General features: G+C 48.8%; 1 protein-coding gene across 12 annotated transcripts in view; it reads right to left on the reverse strand.

The window, feature by feature from the left end:
- Positions 1-13321, reverse strand: part of Lrp8 (LDL receptor related protein 8) — a 68433-nt gene that overhangs the window by 13076 nt on the left and 42036 nt on the right. For 4 of the 12 annotated variants that reach the window (XM_085686371.2, XM_085686375.2, XM_085686378.2 and 1 more), the window contains 8 exons: positions 13187-13312; positions 9000-9119; positions 8802-8927; positions 6037-6211; positions 3938-4165; positions 2698-2816; positions 2333-2472; positions 823-964 (listed from right to left, as the gene is read on the reverse strand). In XM_085686371.2, the coding sequence (XP_085542497.2) occupies positions 823-964; positions 2333-2472; positions 2698-2816; positions 3938-4165; positions 6037-6211; positions 8802-8927; positions 9000-9119; positions 13187-13312 (1176 nt within the window). Of the gene's footprint in view, positions 1-822; positions 965-2332; positions 2473-2697; positions 2817-3937; positions 4166-6036; positions 6212-8801; positions 8928-8999; positions 9120-10282; positions 10322-12128; positions 12252-13186; positions 13313-13321 lie in introns of all 12 variants that reach the window. The other 8 variants (XM_085686370.2, XM_087904766.1, XM_085686379.2 and 5 more) reach the window with 4 other exon arrangements.

The raw sequence follows: 13321 nt of genomic DNA on the forward strand, positions 1-13321 counted from the left end.
TGGGCACCCACCAGCACAGTACTTGGTACTTTATTCCTACTCTCATTCAGTTCTTACAGTTCTGACAGATGGGCCCATGCTCAGAGAACAAATGTACAAATTACAACTCAAGGAATTTTAGAGGCAGACTTTAAATTGCAGTATACTGATTCCCAAACTAAACCTACCCCACCCTTACGGCTTTTGTCTTGATTTTTCCTCCTCTAAGTCTCATGTCATATCTTTCTTCTTTAAATTCCTAGAACTAGAATCAGGCACCACAGTTATCTCCTTGCTCTTCTTTGCTGTTCCTCTCACTCCGGCAGCCAGTACCTGTTACAGTTAGTGGTGATTGAGGAGGAGACAACCTAGCAGTAAGATGACTAGATCTGTTCCCACTGAGCCACCTGCCTTGCTGTAAGGCCTCAAGACACATTATTTTATATTGCTGCAAAATGGGTGTGAGAAGTGAACAAGAAGCTATGTGTCCCAACAGAAGGAACTTTGCCATCAGGTGGATCTGAATGTATATTTTTGTTCTTCTACCTGCTAACATTGTTTTATCTCTCTAAGCTTCAGTTTCTTCGATAATTGAATGAGGAAAAATAATAAGCACCTGTTACAGTATTAGTAAAACTAGGAAACTTATGTGTTCATTTCTTCCTAGCCTTGCTTCACACAGAGGCTGAAGCAAAATGAGACAAAATATGGCAACATGCTTTACAAGAGGAATTATTGTATTCCTGGAGATGCTGAGTCATGGCATGAATGGGAGGAAGCAGCCTGCCAAATGGCAGGAGAGGACACAGGCAGGCACCCAAGGGCCAGGAAAGGTTTACTTACCCGTTGGCTGCTTCAGCTCATGGAAGATTACAATGTCATGAGGGTTATTGAGGTTCTCAGCCAGGATGGAGATTTCTAAGCCATTGAGCCGATTTGCACTGAAAATGGCCTCATTCTCCAGATCTGTCCAGAATACCCTGTCCTGTGGAATACAGATGTAAAGGGTAGGGAGCCCAGGATCCTAACTCATGATCCCAGTCTTAGGACCTAGCCCCAAATCAGTGATGGGAAGAACTGACCTGACAGCTTTCCAGAGCGACCTACCCTGCCCACAGGTTCTCAGAGGATTCTTTGCCTCTGATGATGATGCAAACTCACCTAACTTCCTTCTGTCTTAGAGGACATTTGACCAGAGGACCAAACCTACTCTATAGCTGAGCTAGGCTTACTTCCTGGAGCCAACAGAAAACCAAGGTTGGATCTCTATAGCTAGTACCATTCCTGTGGCTTGGAACTAAGTCAGAAGGAATGCGTGAGTTCCTGAGGGCCAGCTGCTATCGGGCCTCCTGGGAGGATACACACAAGTTTATATGGTTATTCCATAGAAGCTTGGATATGCATCTGTAGGCAAATTCACAATTACAGGTGCAACCATGCATCTTGTCTACAGATCCAGATATACCCCACAGGTCCATCTGTCCTCACAAAGACACACTCATGAAGTTCCTCTGTTAGTATGCATACACATAAAACTACACACACAGGAACATACACTTTTACTTTGGTGCATTTATGTACATACATGCACATACACATTCTTTACGTGTGTCAGGGAGATGCTCAAGTACACATGCATGTCCAGTACACTTGAACTGAAGCAGGGCTGCATTTGGAGGAGATACTTTTGCCTACGAGTTCAATCAGTACTGAATGGAGCTGCTCTAAGAAAATACTGCCATTGCCTCCTAATTATGCCTTCCCTTGATGGCAGGGTTAGTTTTGGGAAGAGCTGGGAGAGTATAAGAAATTCTGGTAGCTTCTGGCTTCCTTATTTCCCAAGAAGAAAGGAAGTCAGGGTCAGGGCTTCTTGATCCTCTCTTTTTGAAAGCTTGGATGGTGTCTGATTTACTTCTGTGACCCCATGATTCAACAAAGGTCAGCACAGAAATGAGCTGACCTGCATAGCATCTCTCAGGACATGACCTATATGAAATGATTCTAAGGAAACACATATTCCTTTCCCCTTCCTCCTTTTGTTAGGAGCCTTCTTCATATGAGATATAGTGCTAGGTGCTAAGGACATGGAGAAGAAGCGTCTGTGCTGAGTAATTTATCTGTGACATTCTCTGAACGAGGCTCTTGGGGAGAGAGAACACAGGAAAGACTGTCAGGCAGGCTGGGCTGCAAAGCCTCTGTATAGGTGGCTCTCAGAATATATACAAACATGTCAGTTGGCTTCCCTATTCTTTTGTTTCCCTTTGGACAAGTCTCAGGGAAGCATCGTATTTGAACAAGCCCTTTCTAGGTTTCATATTCCCAGAAGGGTCATACCCACCCTCTTAGGGCTTACCTCAAATACAGCTATCCCAAAAGGGTGACTCAGGAAGTCAGGGGAGAAAATCAGCATCTTTCTGTTGCCTCCATTGAAGTCAATGCTGGACAGCTGGTGCAGCTTGGAGTCCACCCAGTACAAACGCTGGCTCAGCAAGTCTTGGGGAGGAGGGATCAGGTCAGACACCAGTTACTACAGCTGCATCTCTGCCCCACTGAACTCTTCTCCACCCACATTCCCAGGCCTTACACTGAACTTAGCCTGAGGGAACAAAGACACCTGGCCTCCATGAGGGGACAGAAAGAAGACTAATGGGACCCCTAACAGTTATCAGGATCAGTTCTAGTACAGGCTCCCAACTCAGGTAAATAGGCAGGGCTCACCCAGAGTGATTCCATTGGGCCATTCAATATTGTCTGAAACCAGTGTTTGCCGGTATGCACCATTGAGCCCAGATTTCTCAATCTTTGCTTGGAATCCCCAGTCAGACCAGTACATGAACCTGAAAGACAAGAAGAGCCCACATTTAGCTTCTTGTTTGGGACAGTTGGGGTGGTCTGAGTCACAAAGGATAGGGGATCCACTGAATAGTTGGGGGTTATATTTAATGGGAAACCTCCGAAATCCTTTGGAACTATCTCTGTCAGAACTGACAGGTACTTTAACCTTCATCTAGTGAGAGCCTGGGGAAGCTCGGCTCACCTCTAAACTACCCAGTCTCAGCTGCATAGCCTGTAAGCCCAGCCCTAGAGCACCTGTGTGGAAAGCGTCCCTGCAAACCTCTCCTGATTTACAGAGAAGAGGTTAAATGACCATCCTAACTCAGGTCCCTGCTCCTAGACCCTCGTTCCTACTGGAGACCATAGTAGCCTACTGGTACAGATTTACGCTTTCATGAGAATGCTTTCAGTAGCTGACCTCAATTTAAGAGGGTTTCTTATTCCTTCTTAACAACCGAAGACAAGGAAGAAGGAACACTTCCACTGAGGAAGGAACAAGGTATTGTTTTGTTCATGATTCCTAAGCCCCCACCCAGGTGTGGACAGAATAAAGCAGCATAGGTGGTAAGGAGCCCACATATTGAGCAACAAGGGTGGAGAGAGGTGAGGAGTTAGGAACAGATCAACCCCAGTGACCTTAATCTTCAAATCACATTGATTGTGCTGAATGCATGGTTTTATGTAACTCCCACTGGGAAAAGCCATAGGGAGAGATTCAGGATTACAAGGAAAAACTCCACTGTATAATGGGTAGGTGGTGTCTCACAATGAAATAGACTTCATGAAGAGTAATGAGTTCTCTGTCCCTGAAGAAGGTTAAGCAGCTGCCAGATACCCACCAACAAAAGCCTGCAGGGCCACTACCCCAAGAGCTACTCTCAAGAATCTCTAGTACTGCAGTGCTCCAAGATGTGCCATTTCAGTGAATGAGCCAAGAGTCCAGGGAGCTGTCTGTGACTAGTGGCCAATGCCTGAGCTGGAGACAAGTGGGATGAGGGCCATTTGGATTTCTTTCCCTGTGTCTCTGACTGAGCCACAGGCTTCTTGAACCCTTGACAGTTCTTAGACACATGAGAACAACACGTGTGCTGGTGAAATGGAAAGTCTGAGTGAGGATACTCACCCTCGCAGGGGGTCAACGGCAATGGCTCGGGGCTCACTGAGTTCACGACTGAAGAGAGTACATCGGCGGCGGCCATCAAGTGTGGCCACTGAGATGGTCTTGTTTCCTGAGTCTGTCCAGTAGATGTGCTTATGGACCCAGTCCACCGCCAAGCCCTCTGGAGAGTGCAGCTGCTCATCAATGAGGACCACCTGCTCGTCCAGGATACTGGCCTTGTCCATGGGGGCACTTAGGAGAAAGCAGGGCTGGCCATGGGCAGATGCTCCACCCATGGGCCCATGTGGAGCTGCCTTTGCAACCCTCCCCATTTTGTCTTTTCTCTGCGCCATGGCAGTGGGTTTTAGAGGAACTTGACTAAGCTCCACACAACACATCCCTTGAACCAGGAAAGGGGCACAGGCCGAATCAGCCAGTTTCTAGCCTGGTGGAGCTCAGTTAGTGGGGGAAGAAGTGTGCAGGCAGATACAATGCAGTGTGGAAGCTACAGCAGCAGGGAATGGAGACTGCATCTTCCTGCAGAGTGGGAGAAGCCTTGTGGTTGAGTTCTGAAGGACTAGATTACCAGGGGCGCAAAAGATAAAGCCGGACACAAAGGGACCAGTGTATACAAGTCTAGAAGCAAGCACGTTCTGGAACGACGCAGTGTTTGGTGTGGTGGAGCTGGCTTATGGGATGTAAAACTGAAAGTAAGTGCAGGCAAGAACCACATCCTCATAGGTGAGTGTGCTGCTAATTAGAGTTTATACTGGAGCAAGAGTGGTATAGCTAGGAATGTCAGATCTCTGTGGCACCCGTGCAATGGGCAGGTTTGAAAGGAAAAGAATGAAGGAAGGGAAAGAGATGGGGGGAGGTTATGACATGCAGAGGTGAGATAAGTTGTGTGGTGCAGAGAACCGACTGCATAAACACACGGGCATCAGTAACCGGACTTTGCTTCCCAAATGCTGTGCCTACAGGTCGTTCCCTCCCTCACCCCCGACATTTCTCTCCATGTTATCACTGCCATCCATAATTCTGACATTCTCTTCATATCAGACCGAGAAGCACCCTTAGATAGCCCAGAGACACCTTTACGCAATGCGTTCCAAACTGCTCATCCTCATTCCTGTCCCTCAACCACAGACTGCCCAACCCCCAATCTCTGATCTCCCGTGTGTCCCCCAATAAAAGAGCAGCACAGCTGATAAAAACCCCAAGCCAGATTCCTGAGACTCCCCAAATTAACCCATGAGTTAGTCTGGGTAATGCCTCATTCAGCCCCAGACCCAGTCTCTCATCAAATCCTGCTTGCCAGTCACATTTGTTGGATAGGCTCTAGCTGCTTGTATGTATGTAAGGCGTGAACTCAGTATGTGTATGTGCGCTGTGGGAGGCAGGAATCTAGTTGTCAGTACGTCACACTCGGCAGTTTGTTTTTGTCTTCTCATCTACCCACCCACCCATCCTATCTTTCTTTCTACGATGACTCGGTGTCTACCCAATGCCTGGTTATCATCAGTCTTGCCAAGTAGATCTCAAAGGTAAAATAAGGACATAAACTGTGAAAAGGGGCCAAGATATGCAAGGAGATATGGCATCTGAGACAGATCTAAGAGAGAACTTTCTCAAGTGTCCGGTGATTTTTCCCAAGTGCCAGAGTCCACTCCTGAAGTCACAGCCAGTGATCGGAGTACCCCAGTGACAAATGAGGTACTACCACCCAGGAAGTTTTCCCAACTACCAAATTGGGTCAAGGTCTTCTTTCTACCTTCATCTCATGACTGCAAAAAGGTGGCTCACTAGTTATATGTGGGATCCTCCCGGCAGAGATCAGATCTTAGTCATCTTGAATCCTCGGGATCCAGAATATAGATCTAAGCCAGATTTGTAGTTCTCCATGGAGAGCATTTTCCCTTTTCCTCTGTCCTGTACTTCACTGTTAGGCCACCAGGGGTCAGACACAGTCTAGGATGTGGGCTCAAAGTCCTGGTACTTCTACTGCCACTGTGATTCTGTATCCCTTCTCAAGCCCAACTCCTCTTGGGGCCATGCTTCCTCTTCCGAGTAAATAGCCCCTCCCTCAAGTCTCAGGGCTTAGCTGCAGGGGGCAGGCCACTTACCTGTAGATCTTGCGGTAGGAAAGGTCACACCAGTATATTCGATTGGTAGCTACTTCCACGTCCAGTGACACGACATTCTTGAGCGTGGGGATGAGACGCGAGTAGTCCCGCTTCACCAGGTCTATTCTTCGTACCTCGTGTCGGTTGGTGAAGATTAGGGATGGGCTCTTGCCAACTGCCATGCAAGGAAGCAGTGTCAATGGAGGAAGCAGGGAGTCCATAGAGACCAAGTTTCTGCCACTAGTTTGCTGGAGGAGGCCTCGTTTTCCTATGAAGTAGGGATGATGGTCCTACCTCACAGGCTAGAAGGGCAGATGAAATAATGAGTACCAGCACACAGCAGACGCTCTCTTCTCCACTAGATCCAAGCTCCCAAGTCCACGACTCCTAACGTCCTCAGGTCTGCACAGAGGCCTTGTGCAGTATAGCCCTGCTGTCTGTCTAGCTTATCAGCTTTTTTTTCCCATCCTGGATTCCAGCACAGCTACCTGCATTCTGTTTTTCCCCAGCCCTTTCACTGCCCCAGGCCCTTTTCAAGTCTCTCCCTTGTCCAGAGTGTGTTCTTGGCAGCAATCACTACTGTTTCTGCTTGGGGATCCACCTGTCATCCTGCAAGAATGACCCGCATGACCAAATAAAGGTCCTAGAAAGATAGCCCAGCAGGCTGGGTTAAGTTTGTTGAGCCATCTACAGAGACAGGATATATGTGGCATCTGACAAGATCACACACATGCACTGTACAGAACATACAACTGGTCACGTATATATCAAGCTTATATTTAGATTCTAGAGTTAGACTTAGAAGATCACGTGGGACCTAGATATTTGTGACTTTCAACTGGAAGGTTGCTGTCCCAGAGGTCTTTAAGGACCTTGCACTGCCCACCTCAGGTGGCTTTGAGATGTATCAGGCAATTCTCAGGAGCAGTTCCCATGGTTCCCACTACACATTTGTCAGCCACCTGGTCCCTGTCTGTGCATTTGTGCCAGGTTTATGGGGACAGGATGGGCCCAGTATAGAGCCATGTAGTAATTGGGGCTGTACCGTGTACACACAAACATACAGTGTGAGGATGGAAACTATTTCAAGGCAGAGGGGCACGAGGAAAGTGATGATACAGATGGCAGGGGAAATGGGGCTAAAAGTACAGGAAGTATCAGATGGAAAGCTAGGTTCTAGGCCTACTCTGTCCCCAATGAACCAGAACTTCTCTCGCTCCAAATAACAGTCACGACTTTACCCCTCTGAAGTGACCAGCTGGGTTAGAGGCGGCTTGTGAATTGTAATGAGAACTGTGTCAGCAACAGGGACCTGTGTGTTTATGATCTGAGGGTCTTTTTTATAACTGCACCTTAGATATTCACATGTATGGATCTAGTATGTATATCTAGTACGTTATTTCTACTGCACATATATGGACCACATTATTCATCATGTCCCATACAGAAGATCAGACAGGTTACATGTGATGTATGTATGTGCATTATATAATGTGTGGTGTGGGTGGTATATTTTAGGATTTATGGATCTGATGTCAAGAATTGTAGCTACTGTGTTATAATCCATGTGTTCTATGAAGTATTTATGTGAAACTCCAGACTTCTACTGAACTGTTTGTGTAATGTGCCCATGTGGAGAGCTACCTTATACTCAACATGTCCAACACAGTCTACATTCTTCCCAAACATGCCTTTCACCCTTTCTCATATGCTGAAATAGTAATTCATTTTTTAAATTATTTGTTCCTGAAATCTTCTGGCTCATTTTTCTCTAGGATCCCACTGTAATTTATAAGCAAATCCAGCTAGCTGGCCTTCAAAATATACACACATCTGTTCCCTTCTTGCTATTACCGCAGCAGCCATCCTGCTCCATGCCTTTCTCTGGAGCACTGCGATAACATGTGGTCTCCCTCCGGCCTTCTGCAGGCTGTTCTCAGCGTGAAGCCAGAGGAGTTTCCACGTTACATTTCCTTTCCACTCAGAACCCTCTGAGGGCTTCCCTCAGATTCAGGAGTCTTTACAACCGTCTGGAAGGCTTTGGGGAATGCCACGTCACCTCTGACTTCACCTTTCACCTTCTTCCTGGTTGCATCTTCAACATTCAGTCACACTCCTTTCCCCAGGCTTTGGCACTTTCTTTCCCTTCAGCCTGGAATGCCATTCCTGTAGATAACTGTTGGGCTCATCCTTTCACCTCCTGTTTTAGGTCCTCACGCAAATGCCCTTTTTATTTAGTGAGGGCTTCCCTGACTATTGTTTAAAACCATAACCCACCTCTCTCCAAGACTTTTCCATCACTTCCTACTTTATTTCCCCTTACTTGCCACCTGCCATACACTGTATTTTATTTATCCATCATATGTTTTGTCTGTCTTACTCATTAACAAGGTGTCTTGTGCTGACTGAATCTCTAGTGCCTACAGCGATGTTATTGCACTTAATATAAAGAATTAATAATTCAGTTGACTGAATAGATCAATATATAGATCTACACAAGTCATGCACTTCATGTGAGCTGTCTATGCCGGTTGTGTGGTCCACACCTGTGCCTATACGTTGTGCTGAACAAATGGAGTCCCCAGGCTATCATGGATGGCTCTAACCATGCCTGTGGGTGTTAGCGTGCAGTGCACTGTGCATGTGATGTTCACTTGTATTTTGAGCACTGTGGGAGTGTGTGTTTAACCACTCCTCACATATGTGGCAGTCGGGTGCTTCATAGACCCTCCAGAGTTGTTCCCTTTTCCTTAGGAAGTCCATACCTACAGCTTTGCAGTTCTTGGTCAGTGTATCCATCTCATAGCCAGGGTGGCATTCACACTTAAAGTAGCCCTTGTAATTCACACAGATTTGGCTGCAGGCATCTGGGTCCTGGCATTCATCAATGTCTGTGGGAAAGACCAGAAGTCAGAACCGGCAGGAGGATCTGTATCTGCTTGGGCAGATTGGGGAAGGCTCACCGCCACAGGTCTTCTGGTCCAAGAGCTGGAAGCCTGTTGGGCATGTGCACTCAAAGCCAATCTTGAGGTCAGTGCAGATATGGGAACAACCGCCATTATTGTGCAGACACTCGTTCAGCCCTGGGAAGGGACACAAGCTGCTGAACTCTGACAGGCAGGGAAATGGCACAGAGCAAAGCAAAGCCTTGGGGCAGCAGACTCCCATAGAACCAGGAAAACAGGAAGCTGCGCTGAACCTTTACCTCTTTAGCCAGGTGAATGGGAAGGAGGAGGATCAGATGGCAGGCCCCTGATTAGAAAAGACGGGCCAGTGGACAAGGAGCACACAGGTCTTGTCCTCCTAGCCAGAGCTCCATCCACTGCCAGACTAGAGGTAGCTAGGCCTTTCCTGGAGCTCTGGGGTCTTTTACAAACACTTTTTAAAAACAGTTCCTTCTAACCTTTAAGCTTAAAGCTTGCATGTGTAATGTTCGCCCCTCGAAAGACCTCAGGAATGCTTTCTGAAGGCTTCTGTACATCCATCCTCAGCTTAAGGAGCCTGCTTCACTCCAAGGCAGGTGATGCCACTCTGGAATGGTGCTGCCCTTAGAAACCTTTTCCTCACAGGAGCTGCCTTCTGTAACTCTCTCCTCCTCCCATCTGTGCACCATGGGGCTGGCTGCCGTGCAGGGGCTCCCTCAGCTCTCTGCCAAGTGCTTACTGCTGGTCTCCTACCATGTGCATAGCCCAGAGTTAGTCTGTCGGTCAGGAGGAATAATGCAGAATACCCTTACTTGCTACAGCTGAGTCTTAGGCCAGACTCTCTTTCACACGTGCCTGTGGACAAATCAGGATTCTCCTACCAGAATTTACACAATGTCCACTCCTCTTTGACCTGACCATTCATCTACCTCGCCACAAGCCTAGACCAGAATTACCACGTGCTGCATAGAGTGAAGGGATGTCAAGAAGTCACCTGGATCTGGTTCCCTCATTCTCCACTCCCTCACCAACTTCTGGAGGGTTCTAGGGGAGGCCAAAACCAAGGTTTAGCAAGTTCTCACAGCATCTCCTGGGCTTAGAATCACAGAAAGTTAATTCCACAAGCCAGGTGAAAGTGCCACACTGCCCTTCCGCCCACCAGGTTCATGCACTGAACTGCACTCCAGCCAAGCGAAGCAGCGCTGAGTGGAGCCAGCTGTGGCCATGCATACAGCTGGTTTGAGCTGCCCACCCCAGGCCATGCACAGCTGTGGGTGTCCCCGCCTCCAGCTGGAGCCATGCTTAGGGAATGTCCCCATTACCCCTGGGCCTCCTCCTGTTTCCCTGGAATGTTGGTGCAACTGAAAGAACAAGACCACAGCAATCCCATGACTTTGGGGGACTGGAAGTGGCTCTGTCGGGCCCATCCCTGGGAAGCCCCAGGCTTCTGGAGGTGTCTGAGCCACAGGAGCTTCAGAGTAGTCGCTGGGAGATCTCCCGCTGGGAATTATTCTGTCGTGCACACCCTGTCACCTGTCTTGAGCTCCATCCATCCGTTTGTTCTCCCATTCACGCGCTGCCTCAGTAAAGCACCCACCCACTTCCTTCCGCTCTTTCTGTAGGTGGTAGCAACTCCACAGTTGTGCTTACTGGACACTTAGCCAAATGGAATCTATAGGGTGGTGCTGCTCAGGAAGAGCTCGAAATGACTGTGGCTTTTTGATGAAAGAAGGTACAGAGTACCCCAAGGCTAACAAAGGTTGAGAGGGGAGAAAAGCTAGGAGGCCCCAATATCCCTGACCACCTTCTTTAGAAGGCCTGAAGAGAGGCTCTGTTCCTCCCCAATTCTGTGTAACCTGTAGGCAGAGCTGGGAGAGGAAGGAAGAGGTAGAGTGGTCTAGAGGCCTGAATAGCATTTGACGTCACTTTCCCCAGCACAGTACACACTTGCATGCACACACCTTCATGCGCACACACACATACCCATACTAGCTTATGCAGAGGCATAGACAGGTCTGCAGGCTCTGCAGACATGGAAATGCAGGCAGAGATGCATGAATGCAATAGTTCAGAAACTTGGATACAGACGCTGGTCTCTTCACCAGCACGGACAAAAAGAACACACAGACACAAACGAGCACATATTTCTGATGAGCATGTCATGCAGAAGAGAGTTTGGTAGGTTAGTAGTCCCTGGGTAACGGCAGCTCCGAGTGTAGGGAAGCTCGGTTCAGCTAGCTGCTCCTGTTTCCCTGCCTCCCTTTCCACGAGACCCTTCTGGATAGAGTGTGGGTCTCCTGCAAGCCCAGGTGGAGGCTCAGCAAGCTTTCCTTAGCTGCTCTTCCTTTCAGTCAGTCTGGTTTCATTTGAAATCTTCAGAAGGAGAGCAAAGAGGCTGCTCCTGGGGAGCTCTGGGACATGATGTTCCTCTGAGTACCCAGTAGGGGAGGTGTTGGGCAGTCTTCCTGGAGAGAGGACAAGGAGGGGCCAGCCTAGACTCTGTTTTCAGGGGCCTCCTTTGTCCAGTTCTCTGGAATTCTGTCCTGACATAAGCAGAGATGACTCACATCTCTTCTGCGCTTGCTAGTCACAGGCTAGCCGGCCCTCCCTGCTTCCCTCTAGCTTAAACTGCACATCAGCCCTCGCCCTCGCCCAGGTTCCAGCCTCTCAGAGTTCAGAATGGTAACACTGCCTGCTGCTGGGAGGACCCTGCTCCCATTCAGGCCTGGCCTGGCAGTGATGCTGGCTGGGATACACTTCTAACGGGCTTCCTTGCTTCTTCCAACCTTTGACTTTGCAAGGCGTCCTACCAAGGGCTGGAAGAGCTCAAGGACCAAGGCCATGGCTAGATCATCAGGGCAGGGACATAGAGAAAGAGAGAAACTTGCAGAGGGCACACACTCAGTTTATATGGTCTGTGAATGACAGAAGCGAAGAGGTCAATTTTATGAGAAGCAGCCTAACCTTTGAGCATCTAGACTTCAAGGGAAAGCCCCTTAGAGCTTTGCAGCTAGAGATCCTCGTGGCAAATGGCCTGATGCGAGGCTACAGGACAGATTGCACTTGGTCTAGAGGGTCAGAAGAGGTATTAGGGCCTCTATCCTGGACGCCAGGAGGGAACACAGTGAGCACATTAGTCCAGCTGTTAGGTGTAGATAGGTAGCATACCACACTCTTTCTGAGGCTCATCCGACCAGTCCCGGCAGTCCCTCTGACCATCACACACTTTCCCGCCGTCCACGCACTCGCCACTCTTACACTGAAATCTGCGGGGACCCTCACAGGTTGACTCTGTCGGGCCAGACAAGAGAGTGGACAGTGCCTGTGAGACAGTGGGTGGGAGGGCAGGGCCGGGCAGGGTCAGCCAAGGCCTACAGAAAATGAACAGAGTTCAAGCGCCAGCCCTAACTCTCTTAGGGGACCTTAGGACAGACAGTGGAACCAGGGCCTATAGGGGCTCTTCCCACAGGACAGAGCCTCATTCACCCACACAGGGGTCTTTGTCTGTTCTGGGAGTATTAGGCTCCTGGGAAGACCGTGCAGCAGCTCTAGAAGGACTGAGTCTGGGCTGACCATCTCTCAGGGGGAGCGTTTGCCCACATTGCCTCGCTGCCCTCTCTAATTAACTCCCCATGGCTAGTGGGTAGGGCCTCTATTTCGGTAGGACAAGTGGGACTCTTTGGAGGACAGGATTCAGCATCCGCTCAGTCTGAGAGCTAGTAAGGAAAGCCTTGGGTGCAGACAAACAGCGGGGAGGCTAAATTCCCTGCAGTGCATTCTCATGTCCCCTTAGCCCTCTTTCAGCTTTTACAAAGTCCTTAATTAAAAGTCCACTTCTTGGGCTGGCGATGGCTCAGCAGTTAAGAGCACTGGCTGCTCTTCCAGAGGTCCTGAGTTCAATTCCCAGCAACCACATTGTGGCTCACAACCATCTATAGTAGTATCTGATGCCCTCTTCTGGCATAAAGGTTTATGTGACAATAGAGCACTCATATATAGAATAAATCTTAAAAAAAAAAAGTCCAGTTCTTGTGCCCCAGAACCCCATGGGAAGGAATTATAGTGATAATGGGCAAGTAACTGACGCTGAAAGGGTAAATACATCTCAGAGACCAAGGAAAGAACGCCCCCATTCCTGCTCTCTCCAGGCCAGGGAGGGCCACAGGGCCTTTCCTCAGGCTGAGCTTCCATCCTCAAGAGGGTGCCAACCTTCTTGAGCAACGCACCCTGCAGGCAGCCAGCTTCATCACTCCCGTCTGGGCAGTCGTGTTCCTGGTTGCAGCGCTTGATCGCAAGGACACACGTCCCATCCCCACACTGGAACTCATTCTCATTGCAGGGTCCCGGTGGTGCTGAAACAG

The sequence above is a fragment of the Myodes glareolus genome, chromosome 3 (genome assembly GCF_982192425.1).
Source record: "Myodes glareolus chromosome 3, mMyoGla1.1, whole genome shotgun sequence".
In the NCBI taxonomy this organism is placed as follows: domain Eukaryota; kingdom Metazoa; phylum Chordata; class Mammalia; order Rodentia; family Cricetidae; genus Myodes; species Myodes glareolus.